This window comes from Oncorhynchus masou, chromosome 16 (genome assembly GCF_036934945.1).
Source record: "Oncorhynchus masou masou isolate Uvic2021 chromosome 16, UVic_Omas_1.1, whole genome shotgun sequence".
Lineage (NCBI taxonomy): Eukaryota > Metazoa > Chordata > Actinopteri > Salmoniformes > Salmonidae > Oncorhynchus > Oncorhynchus masou.
This window is the reverse complement of record NC_088227.1, coordinates 26,637,566-26,660,061: the sequence shown is the minus strand read 5'-3', so window position 1 is coordinate 26,660,061 and position 22,496 is coordinate 26,637,566. Positions and strand designations below refer to the sequence as shown.

The window sequence follows — 22,496 nt, the reverse complement described above, 5'->3', positions numbered from 1 at the left end:
AACATCCAAGATGGCTGCCACCGTGGAGTCCCTCGTTTCGTACGGGACCGATTCAGATTCAGATAATGAGACAAAATCTAATGCTAGTCCCGAAAACGTTGACCCTGATGCCCTAGCACACCTCCAACCGTTGAAATCTGGGCAAACAATGTCTTTATCTCTCCTTAATTCAGCTCCTGAGGTCGCCGTAAAGGTAAGCGAGCTAGCGAGGCAGAGTAGCGGGTTGCTAATTAAGCTAGATATTGTAGCTAGCTAATGTACGCTAGCTAACTAGCTAGGGATATACGCAACGCTAGCTAGCTGCTAGTGCTATCCAGCCAGAGTCGGCTTGTCACCTAGAAAGCAATTTAGGAATGTAATCGCTAACTTTACTTATCTAGCTACACTAACGGTAGGTGGATTGTGAAAGCACATATATAACCATTACAGATCCTATTCAATTCTTAATTATATGGATAGAACAACGAGTTAAGTTACTTAAACCAAATATTTGTGAAAGCACATATATAACCATTACAGATCCTATTCAATTCTTAATTATATGGATAGAACAACGAGTTAAGTTACTTAAACCAAATATTTGTATAACTAAGTAGCTAAAACAGGAAGTTTCAATAGAAATGTGATGTGCTTGCTTAGTAGGCTGAATGTATTAATAATTTTAGTGGAAGAAGTTAAGACTAAATTAATGTTAGCAAACAATTTTAAACTAGGGAAACTGTCACTTCTCTTGCGTTCATTGCACCCAGAGTCAGTGTATATGCAACAGTTTGGGCCGCCTGGCTCGTTGCGAACTAATTTTCCAGAATTTTACGTAATTGTGACAACATTGAAGGTTGTGTAATGTAACAGCAATATTTAGACTTCGGGATGCCACCCGTTAGATAAAATACGTAACGGTTCCATATTTCACTGAAAGAATAAACGTTTTGTTTTCAAAATGATAGTTTCCGGATTTGACCATATTAATGGCTTACGGCTCGTATTTCTGTGTGTTATAATTAAGTCTATGATTTGATAGAGCAGTCTGACTGAGCGGTGGTAGGCAGCAGCAGGCTCGTAAGCATCCATTCAAACAGCACTTGACTGCGTTTGCCAGTAGCTCATTGCGCTGTTTATGACTTCAAGCCTATCAACTCCCGAGATTAGGCTGGCAATTCTAAAGTACCTATTAGAACATCCAATAGTCAAAGGTATATGAAATACAAATGGTATAGAGAGAAATAGTCCTGTAATAACTACAACCTAAAACTTCCTACCTGGGAATATTGAAGACTCGTGTTAAAAGGAACCACCAGCTTTCATTATTTAAACCAAATTGAACATGTTTCATTATTTATGAGACTATATTGCTTTTATTGATGTATTATATTAGGTTAAAATAAAAATGTTCATTCAGTATTGTCATTATTACAAATATATATAAAAATCGTCCGATTAATCGTTATCGGCTTTTTTTGTTCTCCAATAATCGGTATCGGCGTTGAAAAATCATAATCGGTCGACCTCTAGTTTCCTCCCACTTTTCCCGAAATAGTCTCCTGACGTCACAAACCCCGCTGCAGTGCTTATTTGATGGCAGTGGTATTGGTATATGTTCTTAAAAGAAAGGATGCAGTAAGGAGAGAGATAATGTAGCCTAAACTACTGCAGGCCTTTTACAAGATTACATCATGACAGGAGCATTTGATTCCTATTAAAGAGATGACGTCCAGACAGACTACATTAGGAAACTTTCTGAATGGGCATATGAGCCTATAGAGAGAATCAGCAAACTCACACCCCCATAAAAGCACCCGTCAATCAAAGCCACTAGCGTATGTCAGACACAAGCAAATATTTCTCCTTTCCATTAAAAGTATAAAAAAATGTAGGCCTACATTAGGCTTTCCAAAAGTAGGCTATAAGATAATGAAAGTGTGACGGGGACAGCCCAAAAGATTATTTTTGTAGGCAAAATAGCTCCGTTTGTTCTTTACATTTGGCTGAGAAATCGCCCGGAAATTGCGGTCACCACAACGCCAAAAAATATTCCAAATTAGCTCCATAATATCGACAGAAACATGGCAAACATTGTTTAGAATCCATCCTCAAGGTGTTTTTCTAATATCTATTCGATAATATATCCGTCAGAACAATTCGTTTTTCACTAGGACCGATTGGAATAATGGCTACCTCTGTATTTTACGCGAGAATCTCTCTCGGAGCCACCATGTGACCACTTACGCAATGTGGCCGCCTATGGCTATTCTTCAACAGATATGCGTAAAACTACGTCACAATGATGTAGGCACCTTGGGGAATACGTAGAAAGCGTAAGCGCGTTGATGGCACATTCACAGCTGATTAGTGAGTCATTGGAACGCAGCGCTTTCAAAACCTGGGGCATTTCCGGATTGGATTATTCTCAGGCTTTCGCCTGCAACATCAGTTCTGTCATACTCACAGACAATATCTTTACAGTTTTGGAAACATTAGTGTTTTCTATCCAAAGCTGTCAATTATATGCATATTCTATCATCTTTTCCTGACAAAATATCCTGTTTAAAACGGGAACGTTTTTTTCCCAAAAATGAAAATACTGCCCCCTAACACCAAGAGGTTAACTCAAGTGCCTTCATAGCCTGATGACTGACCAAAATGATGAGCAGTAGAAAACCTGTCAAGTTTCTTCTCCCCAACAGGAGGCTGTGGAGACTGGTGTGCATCTGGACCCCTCTCTCAAAGAGGTCACCTACAACCCCACATATGAAACCATGTTTGCACCAGAGGTAAAATGTTTCATAGTAACATTTTACTCAAGAAACTGACGTACATCATTCGACTGAATCTACCTACCGAACTGTACCCACATAACATCTATTTAGCACTGTGTTTATACTCTTACATATTTATTTTCTCCTAGTTTGGTCCTGTCAACCCATATAGAAGTCAACAGATGGCTGCTCCCAGGAATATGCTGTCTGGCTATGCAGAGCCTGCGCACGTCAATGACTTCATGTTTGAACAGCAGCGGAGGACCTTCTCCACCTTTGGTAAGTTAGTGTAGGAGTGTCTGGGACTGTAGCCTATGTGCCCAGTATAGACCTTATTCACACCACAGCCATTGTCTATGATAGAATGTTCAACTGTGAATAAGGTCTAGTGAAGAGGTTAACCTTCCTTTCACCTTGAATCTAACGTTTTGGGGCTTTAAGGTAATTTAGCATCTTGGTTATTTTATTCACTTGTCATTTGCTTTTGCTTTCAGGCTATGCGCTGGATCCATCTGTGGACACAACAAGCCAGAATTCCTCCAATAGCTACATTGGTGCAGTGGATGAGGCAGAGAAAAAGAAAGGTAATGCTTAATTTCCTACTATTTGTGTTTTGCTTGCGGTGCATTGCTAGCCGGTAAGAGGGATGTTTTGAAACTTAACGGAAAGCTGTTGTAGTCATTGTTCCCCATAAAACTTTGTGAAAGAAAGAACATAGTGTAACAGTTTCTCTTGTTTCTCCTCTCCTAGGGTTGACTGTGTTTGAGGTTGGACCAAAAAAACATGACAAGAGGAAAAAGGTGCAAGGAGGTGATTCGGATGACATTGACAATTACCTTGGGCCCTGGGCGAAATACGTGGACGAAAAGGACGGCGCCAAACCATCAGAGGTAATCAATCAATAATTCAACATCGTGTGAAGTTCCTCAAAGCAATATGGATGTTTGTATTATATAGGAGCGTGTTTTAGACTTAACCGTTTTTCCTCCTGTAAAGAGAGAGTTCTAACTGATTGTTGTCTGCTGATTGGTCCGTAGGAGGAACAGAAGGAGCTGGATGAGATCACAGCCAAGAGGCAGAAGAAGGGAAGGAATGAGGAAGAGGCTCCGGCGGAGGAGAAGACCATTCTCCATGGTAACTTACACAATCATCTCAACCATGAGTAATTACATAACTGAACTGTTCAGCATTCACTCAGATGAGAAGAACATTTGCTGCAACCCTGTATGTAGGAAGTCCTAAGTCTTACTGTATACACCATCTCTGTGTCTCCAGTTAAAGACGCGTATGACTACCAAGGGAGGTCTTACCTCCACGTACCTCAAGACGTGGGTATTAATCTGCGTACTGCAGACATACCAGACAAGTGTTACCTGCCCAAGAAACAGATCCACGTCTGGACTGGACACACCAAGGTGAGTTGTCAGTGGACACCTTCGGACACCAGTGTTTGCCCTAGGATTTGCCCTAAGAGTTACAGTTGAAGTCGGAAGGTTACATACACTTAAGTTGGAGTCATTAAAACTCGTTTTTCAACCACTCCACAAATGTCTTGTTAACAAACTATAGTTTTGGCAAGTCAGTTAGGACATCTACTTTGTGCATGACACAAGTAATTTTTCCAACAATTGTTTACAGACAGATTATTTCACTTATACTTCACTCTATCACAATTCCAGTGGGTCAGAAGTTTACATAAACTAAGTTGACTGTGCCATTAAACAGCTTGGAAAGTTCCAGAAAATGATGTCATGGCTTTAGAAGCTTCTGATAGGCTAATTGACATCATTGGAGTCAATTGGAGGTATACCTGTGAATGTATTTCAAGGCCTACCTTCAAACTCATTGCCTCTTTGCTTGACATCATGGGTAAATCAAAAGAAATGAACCAAGCCACTGCTCCAAAACCACCATAACAAAGCCAGACTACGGTTTGCAACTGGGGGACAAAGATCGTACATTTTGGAAAAATGTCCTCTGGTCTGATGAAACAACAATAGAAATGTTTGGCCATAATTACCATCATTATGTTAGGAGGAAAAGGGGTGATGTTTGCAAGCCGAAGAACACCATCCCAACCGTGAAGTACGGGGGTGGCAGCATCATGTTGTGGGGGTGCTTTGCTGCAGGAGGGACTGGTGCACTTCCAAAATAGATGGCATCATGAGGCAGGGAAATTATGTGGATATATTGAATCAACATCTCAAGACATCAGTCAGGAAGTTAAAGCTTGGTCGCAAATGGGTCTTCCAAATGGACAATGACCCCAAGCATACTTCCAAAGTTGTGGCAAAATGGCTTAAGGACAACAAAGTCAAGGTATAGGAGTGGCCATCACAAAGCCCTGACCTCAACCCTATAGAAAATGTGTGGGCAGAACTTAGAAAGCATGTGTGCGAGCAAGGAGGCCTACAAACCTGACTCTGTTACACCAGCTCTGTCAGGAGGAATGGGCCAAAATTCACCCAACTTATTGTGGGATGCTTGTGGAAGGCTACCCGAAACGTTTGACCCAAGTGAAACAATTTAAAGGCAATGCTACCAAATACTATTTGAGTGTGTGTAAACTTCTGACCGACTGGGAATGTGATGAAATAAATAAAATCTGAAATAAATCTCTACTATTCTGACATTTCACATTCTTACAATACAGTGGTGATCCTACCTGACCTAAGACAGGGAATTTTCACTAGGATTAAAAGTCAGGAATTGTAAAAACTGAGTTTAAATGTATTTGGCTAAGGTGTATGTAAACTTCCGAATTCAACTGTAAGTGGGGGGTCTTCCTGCGTGGTTGTGGTGGGATCTTCCTGGGGCATATATCTATACATCTACATAATGCAGTGGCCGCCGCAATTTAGCAAATGCATATAGGGGAAACACAGGACTCAGGTGAGTGAGGGAACACTCATCATCGGTCACGCTGGGTTAGCTATTAGATGACTGATACACACTTTACAGTGTCCGTCATCTTTACATGAGGGAAATGTGTGTGAGCGACAGATGGAGAGGAAGAAAGTGCTGGTTCAGCAGACGGAGTGTGGAGAATGTGATCAGGCCTTTGGTTCTGTCTGTCTGCAGTAGCGAGAGAGGGGAGAATCGCAAAGGCCTAAAATGAACAGGGCTTCCATCCCACTCATACTGGAACAGTTGCATACCAAGAGCCTAATTGAAAAGCTAGAGGGATGATTAAAAAAAGAAGCATGCTAGTGGGCTTGTGATGATAAGATAGTGGATGGAGAGGCTGGTAGATGGTTTGATAGTTTAGAGACGTGTTCTGTTAACATCATTGGGATTTGAGGAATATCCTGCACGGTGAATGCCATGAGCAATGTCTTGGTACAAATGAGTGTGCAGCAAGGCATGAAAGCCTGATTTCTGCCTCTATAGAATTAGCATTCAAAGAGGATGTTCTCTTACTGCTGCGCTGCTAGCCATAGGGCAGGCTCAGTGTAATCTCACACACACACACACACACTCACTCTGAACTGTCGATGGGTAGGGGATCAGTGCCGTCCAAGACAAGTTGTTGGTGGGTATTATCACGTGCGCACACACGCGGTGTGTCAGTGAGGTGTTGATGTTGCCAGAGGGGTGATTGTGCCCTTGATGAAATGTTAACAAACTCCCAAAGACCAAGGGATAATTATGACCAGAGGCAAATATTAAAGACACACACACACAGCGGTCTACTGCTCATTAAGTGGTGTGGAACTGCACTGTACCACAACACCTGCGGTTTCTGAAAATGGATAATAATAAGGATTGTTCTGGCTCTGTGGGAATACAGACGAGAGATAAGACACCACGTTAAGCAGGGGTGTCGTACTCATTCCATGGAGGGCCTAGTGTCTGCAGGTTTTTCTTTCTTTTCAATTAAAACCTAGACAATCAGGTGAGGTGAGTTCCTTACTAATTAGTGACCTTAATTCGTCAATCGAGTACGAGGAAGGAGTGAAAACCCTCGGCCCTCGTTGGAATGAGTTTGACACCTGTGCTGTTAAAGTGGAACTGACAGCATTAACTACTTTGCAGATATGAAACAGACAATCATAATATCAGTCAAAAATATCACATTCCCAGTTTATGGTACAAAAAAAAAAAAAAAAAAAAAAAAAAATAGGTTCTATGTAGACGTCGACCGATTTTGATTTTTCAACGCCGATACCGATTTATTGGAGGACCAAAAAAAGCACATACCGATCAATCTGACAATTTTTTTTTTTGTAATAATGACAATTACAACAATACTGAATGAACACTTATTTTAACTTAATATAATACATCAATAAAATCAATTTAGCCTCAAATAAAATGAAACGTAATAATAATAATAATAATAATGCAAAAACAAATTGTTGAGGCCTCCCGGGTGGCACAGTGGTTAAGGGCGCTGTACTGCAGCACCAGCTGTGCCACCAGAGACTCTGGGTTCACGCCCAGGCTCTGTCGTAACTGGCCGTGACTGGGAGGTCCGTGGGGCGACGCACGATTGGCCTAGCGTCGTCCGGGTTAGGGAGGGATTGGCCGGTAGGGATATCCATGTCTCATCGCGCACCAGCGACTCCTGTGGCGGGCCGGGCGCAGTGCGCGCTATCCAAGGTTGCCAGGTGCACGGTGTTTCCTCCGACACATTGGTGCAGCTGGCTTCCGGGTTGGATGCACGCTGTGTTAAGAAGCAGTGCGGCTGGTTGGGTTGTGTATCAGGGGACGCGTGACTTTCAACCTTCGTCTCTCCCGAGCCCGTACGGGAGTTGTAGTGACGAGACAAGATAGTAGCTACTAAAAACAATTGGATACCACGAAATTCGGGAGAAAACGGGGTAAAGTTAAAAATACAAAAAAGTGTTGGAGACGAACGTAAAAGTGCAATATGTGCTATGTAAACAAGCTAACGTTTAAGTTCCTTGCGCAGAACATGAGAACATATGAAAGTTGGTGGTTCCTTTTAGTCTTCAATATTCCCAGGTAAGAAGTTTTAGGTTGTAGTTATTATAGGAATTATAGGACAATTTCTCTCTATATGATTTGTATTTCATATACCTTTGACTATTGGATGGTCTTATAGGCACTTTAGTATTGCCAGTGTAACAGTATAGCTTCCGTCCCTCTCCTCTCCCCTACCTGGGCTCGAACCAGGAACACATCGACAACAGCCATCCTCGAAGCAGTGTTACGCATCGCTCCACAAAAGCCGCGGCCCTTGCCGAGCAAGGGGAACAACCACTCCAAGTCTCAGAGCGAGTGACGTTTGAAACGCTATTAGCGCGCACCCCGCTAACTAGCTAGCCAGTTCACATCGGTTACACCAGCCTAACTCGGGAGTTGATAGGCTTGAAGTCATAAACAGCTCAATGCTTGAAGCACAGCGACAAGCAGCTGGCAAAACGCACAAAAGTGTCATTTGAATGAATGCTTACGAGCCTGCTGGTGCCTACCCTCACTCAGTCAGACTGCTCTATCAAATCATAGACTTAATTATAACATAACACTCAGAAATAGGAGCCGTAGGTCATTAATATGGTCGAATCTGGAAACAATCATCTCGAAAACAAGACGTTTATTCTTTCAGTTAAATAAGGAACCGTTCCGTATTTTATCGAAAGGGTGGCATCCCAAAGTCTAAATATTCCTGTTACATTGCACAACCTTCAATGTTATGTCATAATTACGTAAAATTCTGGAAAATTAGTTCGCAATGAGCCAGGCTGCCCAAACTGTTGCATATACACTGACTCTGCGTGCAATAAACGCAAGAGAAGTGACACAATTTCACCTGGTTAATATTGCCTGCTAACCTGGATTTCTTTTAGCAAAATATGCAGGTTTAGAAATATATACTTTATTGATTTTAAGAAAGGCATTGATGTTTATGGTTAGGTACAGTCGCGCAACGATTGTGCCCTTTTCGCAAATGCGCTTTTGTTAAATCATCCCCCGTTTGTCGAATACGCACCGCATCGATTATATGCAACGCAGGGCACGCTAGATAAACTAGTAATATCATCAACCATGTGTAGTTAACTAGTTATTATGATTGATTGATTTTCATAAGATAAGTTTAATGCTATCTAGCAATTTACCTTGGCTTCTTACTGCATTCGCGTAACAGGTAGTCTCCTCGTGGAGTGCAATGTAATCAGGTGGTTAGAGTTGGACTAGTTAATTGTAAGGTTGCAAGATTGAATCTGTCATTCTGCCCCTGAACAAGGCAGTTAACCCACCGTTCCTAGGCCGTCATTGAAAATAAGAATGTGTTCTTAACTGACATGCCAAGCTAAATAAAGGATAAATAAAAATATTTTTAAAAATCGGCCAAATCGGTGTCCCAAAATACAGATTTCCGTTTGTTATGTAAACTTGAAATCGGCCATTCTGATTAATCGGTCGACCTGTAGTTCTATGTGACTCAACGTTCCATGATGTACACTAAGACATTGTTGTAAATAGATGGATGCAGTTCAATGCATGATTAATATAATTCACCAATACTTTCCTTTGGAGTCCAGAAAATATTTCCATCAGGTTGTAAATCCCAGCTGGCCTGCCACATTGTTTGCTGCCTCCATTCTGCATACACTGTTTCAGTTTCAATTACTCAATATTTTTGACGAACGGACACTTTAGCCAGTTAGCTCAGGTACTTGGTTGGGACAAGCATGCATTGGCAGGCAAGTTGCAGAAAGCCAAACAGGCTACAACTCCCCATCGTTTATCAGTGCAATTTTGATGGCCAACTAGCTAAACTTTTGCTGGCTAGCATTTGTTGATCTTGTTGATGTGCATAACTGATGGGAAGATAGCCTACCTTACCATGGTTGTTTGATAAAAAGGACTGTAAAGTTCCCAAATGTAAGAGGACTCCCGTGTCCTTCAGATATTTGCAGAAATCATTTAGGTGAATTTTGGTGAATGGTGAATGGTTTCCAATGGTCTGAAGTCGTCCTGTTGCTACTGCCTGTAAACACACAGTAACGTTCAAAGTGAGTGATGGCAGGCCTGTGTGGAAAATGACTTGTTTGTATAAAGGCCTACTGTAGCCCAGATTTGCTATAGCGCACTGGTCAGTGTAGACTGGTCCTGGACGAGACAGATGTTTTATTCACTGTCTATTAAATGTCCAAATGCACCGCCACTTTCTATATTGCTATGAAATGTTCACAAATGCCTAGTTATACGTATTTCCCAAACATTCAAAGAATTTATGAAAACGTGAAATACCATATCTAAGTGCTCGCTTGTCAGATTTTTTAAAGGTGTCACATTCTTTCTGTTGCTAAAATGCTTTCAGTTCCACTTTAAGAGTTCTATAAGATGGTATAGGGTTATGTTACTATGGTATAATACTACTGCTGTGCTGAATGCTCCTTACCTTGCTCTCATCTCTCCTTATTATCTAATTCCTTTGGAAAGTTAGCCTTCTATATAAGAGGATTTATAGCAATACCATACACACCTGTGTCTTCATAGACGGGCTGATTGTTATATTATGTCCACTCATTAACCCCTCTCTCTCCCTGCAGGGGGTCAGTGCTATCCGTCTGTTTCCTGTATCAGGTCACCTGCTGCTCTCCTGCTCTATGGACTGTAAGATCAAGGTAAGGAACGCTCCTGACACACTGACACCAGACCTGCCAGCATGCACGCATTTTGCATTTAGTTTAGAAGACTGAATAATGAATGAGTGTCTGGTATTAGCTATATAGGCAATGCTACTAAAATGACTTGGCACTAGATTTGAGATTTGATCAATTCTAAAATCTGAAATGATGAATGCGCTGCAAAGAAATCCAATAGGCACATTATTTAGGGTGAAACAGCGGTCAGATTCCCTTTACGGTAGCCTACTAAACAGCGGTCAGATTCCCTTTACGGTAGTCTACTGAACAGCGGTCCTATTCCCTTTACGGTAGTCTACTGAACAGCGGTCAGATTCCCTTTACGGTAGTTACTGAACAGCGGTCAGATTCCCTTTACGGTAGTTACTGAACAGCGGTCCGATTCCCTTTGCGGTAGTCTACTGAACAGCGGTCAGATTCCCTTTGCGGTAGTCTACTGAACAGCGGTCAGATTCCCTTTGCGGTAGTCTACTGAACAGCGGTCAGATTCCCTTTGCGGTAGTCTACTGAACAGCGGTCAGATTCCCTTTGCGGTAGTCTACTGAACAGCGGTCAGATTCCCTTTGTGGTAGTCTACTGGACAGCGGTCAGATTCCCTTTGCGGTAGTCTACTGAACAGCGGTCCTATTCCCTTTGCGGTAGCCTACTGAACAGCGGTCAGATTCCCTTTGCGGTAGTTACTGAACAGCGGTCAGATTCCCTTTGTGGTAGTCTACTGAACAGCGGTCAGATTCCCTTTGCGGTAGTTACTGAACAGCGGTCAGATTCCCTTTGTGGTAGTCTACTGAACAGCGGCCCGATTCCCTTTGCGGTAGTCTACTTAAGGTTTGTGTAACCAGTTTGCGTTCTGTGTCGATGCGATTATTTGTTTTTATGTTTTCAAAATAATTTTGCTTTTAGTGTTGATTAGGAACTGTGTTTAAAAAGCCTATACTTGTGAGCGGCCCTGGTGATTGGCCCTGTTTGAGAGGTGACAAGCGTTCCTCTACTATAGAGACTAAACTTGGGGGCATTTGCAAAGAAAAACGTTATAGATAATTATCTCCATTCTACACTGTCCATTTAAAGGATTTGATTTGGTACAATTCTATAATTGCAATCAGACTCCAACAGCGTGCGTACAGGGAGAACAACCCCAATTCGGTACGTGCTATTTGCGCAAGTTACTCTAAAAAGTTGGACAGGGTTGGCAGGTCTGTGACACTCTCCTGCCACACCTGACACGCTCCTGACACGCTCCTGACACGCTCCTGCCACACCTGACACGCTCCTGCCACACCTGACACGCTCCTGACACGCTCCTGCCACGCTGACACGCTCCTGACACGCTCCTGCCACACCCGACACGCTCCTGCCACGCTGACACGCTCCTGACACGCTCCTGACACGCTCCTGCCACACCCGACACGCTCCTGACACGCTCCTGCCACGCTGACACGCTCCTGACACGCTCCTGCCACGCTGACACGCTCCTGACACGCTCCTGCCACACCCGACACGCTCCTGCCACACCTGACACGCTCCTGCCACACCTGACACGCTCCTGCCACACCTGACACGCTGCTGCCACGCTCCTGCCACACCTGCCACGCTGACACGCTCCTGACACGCTCCTGACACGCTCCTGCCACGCTCCTGCCACACCTGCCACGCTGACACGCTCCTGCCACACCTGACACGCTCCTAACACGCTCCTGCCACACCCGACACGCTCCTGACACGCTCCTGCCACACCCGACACGCTCCTGACACGCTCCTGCCACACCCGACACGCTCCTGACACGCTCCTGCCACACGCTGACACGCTCCTGACACGCTGACACGCTGCTGCCACGCTGACACGCTCCTGCCACGCTGACACGCTCCTGACACGCTCCTGCCACGCTGACACGCTCCTGCCACACCTGACACGCTCCTGCCACACCCGACACGCTCCTGACACGCTCCTGCCACACGCTGACACGCTCCTGACACGCTGACACGCTGCTGCCACGCTGACACGCTGCTGCCACGCTGACACGCTCCTGCCACGCTGACACGCTCCTGACACGCTCCTGCCACGCTGACACGCTCCTGCCACACCTGACACGCTCCTGCCACACCTGACACGCTCCTGACACGCTGACACGCTGCTGCCACGCTGACACGCTCCTGCCACGCTGACACGCTCCTGACACGCTCCTGCCACGCCTGACACGCTCCTGACACGCTCCTGCCACACCTGACACGCTCCTGCCACGCTGACACGCTCCTGACACGCTCCTGACACGCTCCTGCCACACTCCTGACACGCTCCTGCCACACCCGACACGCTCCTGCCACGCTGACACGCTCCTGCCACGCTGACACGCTCCTGCCACACCTGACACGCTCCTGCCACACCTGACACGCTGCTGCCACGCTCCTGCCACACCTGCCACGCTGACACGCTGACACGCTCCTGCCACACCTGACACGCTCCTGACACGCTCCTGCCACACCTGCCACACTGACACGCTCCTGCCACACCTGCCACACTGACACGCTCCTGACACGCTCCTGCCACACCCGACACGCTCCTGCCACGCTGACACGCTGACACGCTCCTGACACACCTGACACGCTGCTGCCACGCTCCTGCCACACCTGCCACGCTGACACGCTGACACGCTCCTGCCACACCTGACACGCTCCTGACACGCTCCTGCCACACCTGCCACACTGACACGCTCCTGCCACACCTGCCACACTGACACGCTCCTGACACGCTCCTGCCACACCCGACACGCTCCTGCCACGCTGACACGCTCCTGCCACACCTGACACGCTCCTGCCACACCTGACACGCTCCTGCCACACCTGCCACGCTGACACGCTCCTGCCACACCCGACACGCTCCTAACACACCTGCCACGCTCCTGCCACACTCCTGTCACGCTGACATGCTCCTGCCACACCTGCCACGCTCCTAACACACCTGCCACGCTGACACACCATTAAGTTCTCACTGAGGCGGGGATATAGTCCTGGGTTATTTATGTCTTCTGTAGGTCTTCTCATTTCCCCTTTCCTCAGCATGAATTTTTTAAATATTAAGTTAAACAATCTCTCTGCTCTATCCCTCTTTTTTCCCGCCTTGACTGAGCCAAACTAACTTGTTTTGAAGAAGGAGCCTCTTCTCTTTCCCTCTGGTCCTTCTCTTTATCTTTCCATTTCTCTCTCCTTGGCTTAGCTGAGAGTGATTCTATCCTGTGGACTTAGAAATAAACATGTCTTTGGTCTCTCTTCCTCTCTGTGTGTTCCTGGTTGAACTAGGGGCCTATTGGTTTTTAATTAGGACTTAACCGTCTCAGATGAGCCCATTGCTGGTTTCTGATGGGACTGGTGCTTGATACACTGACCCATGCTGGTCAAAGCAAGTCAAAGGGTCACTGTTTTTGGCAGAATCTGTTTTAATCTTCTCTCATTCCTCTCTCCTCAGTTGTGGGAGGTGTATAATGAGAGGAGGTGTGTACGGACGTTTATCGGTAAGTGGACTAAGTCTGTTTCCTGTTTCGCACTCTGTTTCTGTTATTCATGTGTTATGCTACTTGGATTCCAATGCCCATTGGATTAAGAGGATAAGACCTTAGCTGAAACCACTAACAAGTCTAAGTGCTGTCATCTCTTAAGGGTATACAAAACCAATTGTGTTTCTTAATCAATCAAGCACATGACTTCAATATTCAATCTATCCACCAGTACAGATTAGATTGCAATCTGTCATACTCCTCTCCCTTGGCACATCTGATTACTCTGTTTCTGCCTATAACTGCATTCTCTAAATGAAGCTGGAAAACTAATTCAACACTGAGTGAAGCTGAACATTGTGGAGGCTGAACATTGTGGAGGCTGAACATTGTGGAGGCTGAACATTGTGGAGGCTGAACATTGTGGAGGCTGAACATTGTGGAGGCTGAACATTGTGGAGGCTGAACATTGTGGAGGCTGAACATTGTGGAGGCTGAACATTGTGGAGGCTGAACATTGTGGAGGCTGAACATTGTGGAGGCTGAACATTGTGGAGGCTGAACATTGTGGAGGCTGAACATTGTGGAGGCTGAACATTGTGGAGGCTGAACATTGTGGAGGCTGAACATTGTGGAGGCTGAACATTGTGGAGGCTGAACATTGTGGAGGCTGAACATTGTGGAGGCTGAACATTGTGGAGGCTGAACATTGTGGAGGCTGAACATTGTGGAGGCTGAACATTGTGGAGGCTGAACATTGTGGAGGCTGAACATTGTGGAGGCTGAACATTGTGGAGGCTGAACATTGTGGAGGCTGAACATTGTGGAGGCTGAACATTGTGGAGGCTGAACATTGTGGAGGCTGAACATTGTGGAGGCTGAACATTGTGGAGGCTGAACATTGTGGAGGCTGAACATTGTGGAGGCTGAACATAGGGTAGCTGTAAGATGGTGTAAGAGTTTGCGCTGGACAACTCTTGATGTTCCCTCCCTCCAGGCTGGGTATTAGGACCCTCCCTCCCTGCAGGCTGGGTATTGGGACACTCCCTCCAGGCTGGGTATTGGGACCCTCCCTCACTCCCTCCAGGCTGGGTATTGGAACCCTCACTCCAGGCTGGGTATTGGGACCCTCCCTCCTTCCCTCCAGGCTGGGTATTGGGACCCTCCCTCCAGGCTGGGTATCATTCCCTCCAGGCTGGGTATCGGGACCCTCCCTCCCTCCAGGCTGGGTATCGGGACCCTCCCTCCAGGCTGGGTATCGGGACCCTCCCTCCAGGCTGGGTATCGGGACCCTCCCTCCAGGCTGGGTATCGGGACCCTCCCTCCAGGCTGGGTATCGGGACCCTCCCTCCAGGCTGGGTATCGGGACCCTCCCTCCAGGCTGGGTATCGGGACCCTCCCTCCAGGCTGGGTATCGGGACCCTCCCTCCAGGCTGGGTATCGGGACCCTGCCTCCAGGCTGGGTATCGGGACCCTCCCTCCAGGCTGGGTATCGGGACCCTCCCTCCAGGCTGGGTATCGGGACCCTCCCTCCCTCCCTCCAGGCTGGGTATCGGGACCCTCCCTCCCTCCCTCCAGGCTGGGTATCGGGACCCTCCCTCCCTCCCTCCAGGCTGGGTATCGGGACCCTCCCTCCCTCCCTCCAGGCTGGGTATCGGGACCCTCCCTCCCTCCCTCCAGGCTGGGTATCGGGACCCTCCCTCCCTCCCTCCAGGCTGGGTATCGGGACCCTCCCTCCCTCCCTCCAGGCTGGGTATCGGGACCCTCCCTCCCTCCCTCCAGGCTGGGTATCGGGACCCTCCCTCCCTCCAGGCTGGGTATCGGGACCCGCCCTCCCTCCAGGCTGGGTATCGGGACCCGCCCTCCCTCCCTCCAGGCTGGGTATCGGGACCCGCCCTCCCTCCCTCCAGGCTGGGTATCGGGACCCGCCCTCCCTCCAGGTTGGTTATCGGGACCCTCCCTCCCTCCAGGCTGGGTGGGTGTCGGGAGCCTCCCTCCCTCCAGGCTGGGTGGGTGTCGGGAGCCTCCCTCCCTCCAGGCTGGGTGGGTGTCGGGAGCCTCCCTCCCTCCAGTATGGGTGGGTGTCGGGAGCCTCCCTCCCTCCAGTATGAGCTGTCAGAGGAGATTGTTTTCCCTCAGTCAGGGTTCTGCCTGTCAGTTCCCTCAAACCCTATGTATAATTCAACAGCTTTGGGATGTAGAGGGAGGGAATGGAGGGTGAGAAAGAGTTGAAATAGAGGTATGGAGAGTGTGTGTGTTTTTAGGAATGGAGCCTGTGTGAGTGCCAGGTCTGTACAGTGCCTGTGGGGTTTAGACTAGGAGTCTGCTGTCACGGTACTGAATCAGACCCATTATCAACATGCTGCCCAATATACTCTTTACCTATTTAATACAAGGGACTACGCTCTTTCTCTCTCTCATTCCATCACTTCTCTCATTCCCTCTTTTTCTCTCATTGATTTCAAGGGGGGACATTTTTAATGTTGCCCTTTATTGCAAATCGAAACCCAATTCACTGTGCCTGCCCTTGTCTTATCTTACTCATTGTGATCTCAGTAAAGCAGCATAATGAAAAACATAGCCTTTTAACATTGTTGGGATTTGTGCCACAGTCACTAAAACTCTTGAGAGCGATGAGGGAGGGAGGTGTGTGTGCTTGAGCCAGGCAGCTCGAGCCATGGAAAGGCCTGGGTAGAGCTGGCTGGTGGACAGGCAGACGAGCCTCGAAGGACCATGTTATCGCCACGATAACAGTGTTGCGCTGATAAAAAGCGGTCTTAAAGGGTCATCTCGAACACACGAAGGGGAGGGAATCAGAGAGAGGGATAGAGGTAGAAATAGGTGGAGACCACGGGGTAGAGAGGAGTTGTAGAGAGGGATGGAGAGGATAGAGGGGCCGTTATCATCATCTTCCTTGATCCTCCCCCTCTTCGCCACTTTGCTTTCTCTCTCTTTCTTACCCTTTATTTTTTCCGTCTGTGATTTTGATATTCCAACAATTAATGTGATATGACAGGCAGTGGGATCAGGGGGCCAAGACAGAATAACAGAACAGGAAGAATATGTGCATATGTAATGTGTAAGTGTTTCTCTCTTGTCTCTCTCCCTTTAGGCCACAGTAAAGCAGTGCGGGATATCTGCTTCAACAACACCGGGACTCAGTACATGAGTGCAGCCTACGACCGCTACCTCAAACTCTGGGACACAGAGACAGGTCGGTCCAGCCGCGGTTGTGGTGACAAGGATAGAAATGCCACAAACGTTCCACAACGTTGCGCCCTTCTGAACGTAGTTCAGGCCTGGGGACTCACTGAACAGCACACTCGTGGTCATGATATAAATGCCAGAAATAGAGCCATCATGATTACTTGCTCAGACAATCATGTCAGTTGTTGTGGGAGATTCAGATTGAAATGTGTTGTGTAGATGTTGGTTCTACCATAAGGACCATGGAGGGTATCTGCTCCCCAAGGAGATTGAAATGTGTTGTGTAGATGTTGGTTCTACCATAAGGACCATGGAGGGTCTCTGCTCCCCCATTCAGATTGAAATGTGTTGTGTAGATGTTGGTTCTACCATAAGGACCATGGAGGGTCTCTGCTCCCCCATTCAGATTGAAATGTGTTGTGTAGATGTTGGTTCTACCATAAGGACCATGGAGGGTCTCTGCTCCCCCATTCAGATTGAAATGTGTTGTGTAGATGTTGGTTCTACCATAAGGACCATGGAGGGTCTCTGCTCCCCCATTCAGATTGAAATGTGTTATGTAGGTGTTGGTTCTACTATACGGACCATGGAGGGTCTCTGCTCCCCCAGGAGATGGAAATGTGTTGTGTATGTCAGTGGAGGCTGCTAAGGGGAGGACGGCTCATAAAGATGGCTGGAATGGAGTCAGTGGATAGCACATATGTGATGTGCTTGATACCATTTGATTGACTCCATTCCAGACATTATGAGCCGTCCTCCCCTCAGCAGCCTCCACTTGTATATGTTGGTTCTACCACAAGGAGCAGGGAGGGTCTCTTCCCCCCCAGCAGGGGGCAGTACAGAAACAAATCCTCTACTTGTTGCTCTGCAGGACCACTGACTTGTCATAGCAACTTGTTTACTCGTCACTGAGCTGTAGAGTTTGGGCCCATTCCATTTACATGTAGTCAACTTGTATTGGCCTATTGTAATGAGGATTCTTGATATTGTCAATTGCATTGACAGAGTTGGATTCGACAAAATCTGATTTGATTGACAGAATGGCACACCGGCAAGTTATTGCTGGCTGCAGGTGGTGGTCCTCCCACAGATTCTATTCATGAATATGTCATTCTATGGTTTCTGTAGTATATTGAAGACATTGTGTGTTGCAGACGGTCAGTGTGGGTTGTTCTGAAACATGTAAACTCTCACTCCACAGGCCAGTGCATTTCCCGCTTCACAAACCGGAAGGTGCCGTACTGCGTCAAGTTCAACCCAGATGAGGACAAGCAGAACCTTTTCGTGGCCGGCATGTCTGATAAGAAGATCGTTCAGGTACTGTCATTACACACACACACACACACACACACACACACACACACACACACACACACACTACCTAGAGGCTGATTAATATGAGACAGGAGTGTATTTCATGCTCCGTGGGTTCCAGTGGAGCGTGTGAGAGACCGGAGCAACAGGACTAGAGCAAGTTATTCATCTTGGGAAATTTAGAGAGCGAGGACAGGGCAGAGAAAGACAGAAAGAGAGATCTGTGAAAGACAACAATCTACTGAGACCAGTCCCTTCTCTGGAAAAGCAATTAAAAACTGCTCCTGGGATAAATGAATGAGTCTGTAAACCGGCAATCGTCTGCCCCCTAATTACATTGCATACATTACACTGTACATTTTTGTTGTGTGTGTTCTACTGTTTGTTTGTGACAGGAGTGTGTGTTGTGTAATTATTTTTCCCATAGCTAATCTACCTGTGTGTGTGTAACCTGTTTCAATTTGTAAACATTTACTTATTTTCTATCTCACCCCCCCTCTCTCTCAGTGGGACGCAAGGACAGGGGAGGTGGTTCAGGAGTATGACCGTCACCTGGGCGCGGTCAACACCATCACGTTCGTGGATGAGAACCGCCGTTTCGTCAGCACGTCAGATGACAAGTCCCTCCGCGTGTGGGAGTGGTGAGTGACTGCTGAGCTTTTTACCGGCACCATAACACTGTGTTGGCCTGAATCAGCACAGTTATGAAATGAGGAGGATTCAACAACATTGTTGGTGAGTAGCATCAAGCATCACACCTGGTATTATGCTTCATTTCCATATTATACTGTATCTCCGGCATGTACATTAGAGCCAACAGCTTGTCCTGACAGTCTTCTAGATACCTCTGCAAACTGAACTCATTGCCAAAGAGTGTTTAACAAGTGATGAAGTGCAAATGAGAGTGGTGGAGGAATGTATTTGGTTGATTGGGTTGGGGTGCTATGGGTGGGCAGGTCATGGGAAGTTTAAGTACCGTTAATTTTGATGTAAAGTCCTCTCGTCTTCTAGCTTGTCATTTCAGGGTCTTACCTACCAGCTTTTATTCCTCTGTCATATTTATTTATTCGCTTATGATTTGTTTAGCTAGATTATTTTGTCAGGAAAAATAAGTATTTTCAATCACCAAGCCCGGTGAGAATGACTTGCAAATTAGCTTGGTTCCCAAGGCGATTAACAAATGCTGTTGTTTACCTCGCTAACTTGATAAATATTTAAGACCCGGTGACTAAGGACAGAAGTTTCACAGGGTTTCTTAGAGGGAATGTTTTATTAGAAGAACCCATATTAAATGAAATGCCCTCCTTTTCCCATCATTTGTGTTCCTTTCTGTAATATCCGGTTGGTGTGTGTTTAAGCAGTAGGATAGACTGGTAAGGAGTGGGTGCCAGGGATGCCAGCTGTGGCTTTAGTAGTGTAGTCTGGAGAGGGAGTGGGCTTGGTCGGTGTGAAGGGGACATTATGCATTCTTGCTAGTATGCCTAATATGGCTATATGTGAGTGAAGGGGTTGAATGCACCGCCATCTGTTAGGTCTCTGTTGCAGTTTTTACAGTTTATTAGAGACACTGTACTTGTTAGCTTTTCCGATAGAATGTGCTCGTTAGTGTTGTCACAATACCAGAATTTTTACTTCAATGCCAGGTTTAGTATCACGAGACTCGATACCAAAACGATCCCACATCAAAAACAAGGGCCTATTAGCCAAAGTCACAAACAGTCCAAACATATAAACTCAGCTACTGCTGTGTTCACTGGATCCAGACATATAAACCCAGCTACTGCTGTGTTCACTGGATCCAGACATATAAACTCAGCTACTGCTGTGTTCACTGGATCCAGACATATAAACTCAGCTACTGCTGTGTTCACTGGATCCAGACATATAAACTCAGCTACTGCTGTGTTCACTGGATCCAGACATATAAACTCAGCTACTGCTGTGTTCACTGAATCCAGACATATAAACCCAGCTACTGCTGTGTTCACTGGATCCAGACATATAAACCCAGCTACTGCTGTGTTCACTGGGTCCAGACATATAAACTCAGCTACTGCTGTGTTCACTGGGTCCAGACATATAACTCAGCTACTGCTGTGTTCACTGGATCCAGACATATAAACCCAGCTACTGCTGTGTTCACTGGATCCAGACATATAAACCCAGCTACTGCTGTGTTCACTGGATCCAGACATATAAACTCAGCTACTGCTGTGTTCACTGGATCCAGACATATAAACTCAGCTACTGCTGTGTTCACTGGATCCAGACATATAAACCCAGCTACTGCTGTGTTCACTGGATCCAGACATATAAACTCAGCTACTGCTGTGTTCACTGGGTCCAGACATATAAACCCAGCTACTGCTGTGTTCACTGGGTCCAGGCATATAAACTCAGCTACTGCTGTGTTCACTGGGTCCAGACATATAAACTCAGCTACTGCTGTGTTCACTGGGTCCAGACATATAAACCCAGCTACTGCTGTGTTCACTGGGTCCGGACATATAAACTCAGCTACTGCTGTGTTCACTGGATCCAGACATATAAACCCAGCTACTGCTGTGTTCACTGGATCCAGACATATAAACCCAGCTACTGCTGTGTTCACTGGATCCAGACATATAAACTCAGCTACTGCTGTGTTCACTGGGTCCAGACATATAAACTCAGCTACTGCTGTGTTCACTGGGTCCAGACATATAAACTCAGCTACTGCTGTGTTCACTGGGTCCAGACATATAAACCCAGCTACTGCTGTGTTCACTGGGTCCAGACATATAAACTCAGCTACTGCTGTGTTCACTGGGTCCAGACAAATAAACCCAGCTACTCCTGTGTTCACTGGGTCCAGACATATAAACCCAGCTACTGCTGTGTTCACTGGATCCAGACATATAAACCCAGCTACTGCTGTGTTCACTGGATCCAGACATATAAACCCAGCTACTGCTGTGTTCACTGGATCCAGACATATAAACTCAGCTACTGCTGTGTTCACTGGGTCCAGACATATAAACTCAGCTACTGCTGTGTTCACTGGGTCCAGACATATAAACCCAGCTACTGCTGTGTTCACTGGGTCCAGGCATATAAACTCAGCTACTGCTGTGTTCACTGGGTCCAGACATATAAACTCAGCTATTGCTGTGTTCACTGGGTCCAGACATATAAACCCAGCTACTGCTGTGTTCACTGGGTCCAGACATATAAACTCAGCTACTGCTGTGTTCACTGGGTCCAGACATATAAACTCAGCTACTGCTGTGTTCACTGGGTCCAGACATATAAACTCAGCTATTGCTGTGTTCACTGGGTCCAGACATATAAACCCAGCTACTGCTGTGTTCACTGGGTCCAGACATATAAACTCAGCTACTGCTGTGTTCACTGGGTCCAGACATATAAACCCAGCTACTGCTGTGTTCACTGGATCCAGACATATAAACTCAGCTACTGCTGTGTTCACTGGGTCCAGACAAATAAACCCAGCTACTCCTGTGTTCACTGGGTCCAGACATATAAACCCAGCTACTGCTGTGTTCACTGGATCCAGACATATAAACTCAGCTACTGCTGTGTTCACTGGATCCAGACATATAAACCCAGCTACTGCTGTGTTCACTGGATCCAGACATATAAACCCAGCTACTGCTGTGTTCACTGGATCCAGACATATAAACCCAGCTACTGCTGTGTTCACTGGATCCAGACATATGAACCCAGCTACTGCTGTGTTCACTGGATCCAGACATATAAACCCAGCTACTGCTGTGTTCACTGGATCCAGACATATGAACCCAGCTACTGCTGTGTTCACTGGATCCAGACATATAAACTCAGCTACTGCTGTGTTCACTGGATCCAGACATATAAACCCAGCTACTGCTGTGTTCACTGGATCCAGACATATAAACCCAGCTACTGCTGTGTTCACTGGATCCAGACATATAAACCCAGCTACTGCTGTGTTCACTGGATCCAGACATATAAACTCAGCTACTGCTGTGTTCACTGGGTCCAGACATATAAACTCAGCTACTGCTGTGTTCACTGGATCCAGACATATAAACCCAGCTACTGCTGTGTTCACTGGATCCAGACATATAAAC

The 22,496-nt window shown here is 46.5% G+C and overlaps 1 protein-coding gene across 1 annotated transcript in view; it reads left to right on the top strand.

Annotated features, from left to right (window-relative positions):
- LOC135557760 (pre-mRNA-processing factor 17-like) overlaps positions 1-22,496 on the top strand; it is a 39,232-nt gene continuing 16,736 nt past the window's right edge. Inside the window, exons 1-12 of the mRNA XM_064991343.1 lie at positions 1-193; positions 2,685-2,771; positions 2,906-3,035; positions 3,251-3,340; positions 3,507-3,646; positions 3,794-3,890; positions 4,032-4,171; positions 10,280-10,354; positions 13,836-13,881; positions 16,976-17,077; positions 18,272-18,387; positions 18,892-19,025. Coding sequence (XP_064847415.1) covers positions 11-193; positions 2,685-2,771; positions 2,906-3,035; positions 3,251-3,340; positions 3,507-3,646; positions 3,794-3,890; positions 4,032-4,171; positions 10,280-10,354; positions 13,836-13,881; positions 16,976-17,077; positions 18,272-18,387; positions 18,892-19,025 — 1,340 coding nt within the window. The 5' untranslated portion in view covers positions 1-10. The remainder of the gene's footprint in view (positions 194-2,684; positions 2,772-2,905; positions 3,036-3,250; positions 3,341-3,506; positions 3,647-3,793; positions 3,891-4,031; positions 4,172-10,279; positions 10,355-13,835; positions 13,882-16,975; positions 17,078-18,271; positions 18,388-18,891; positions 19,026-22,496) is intronic.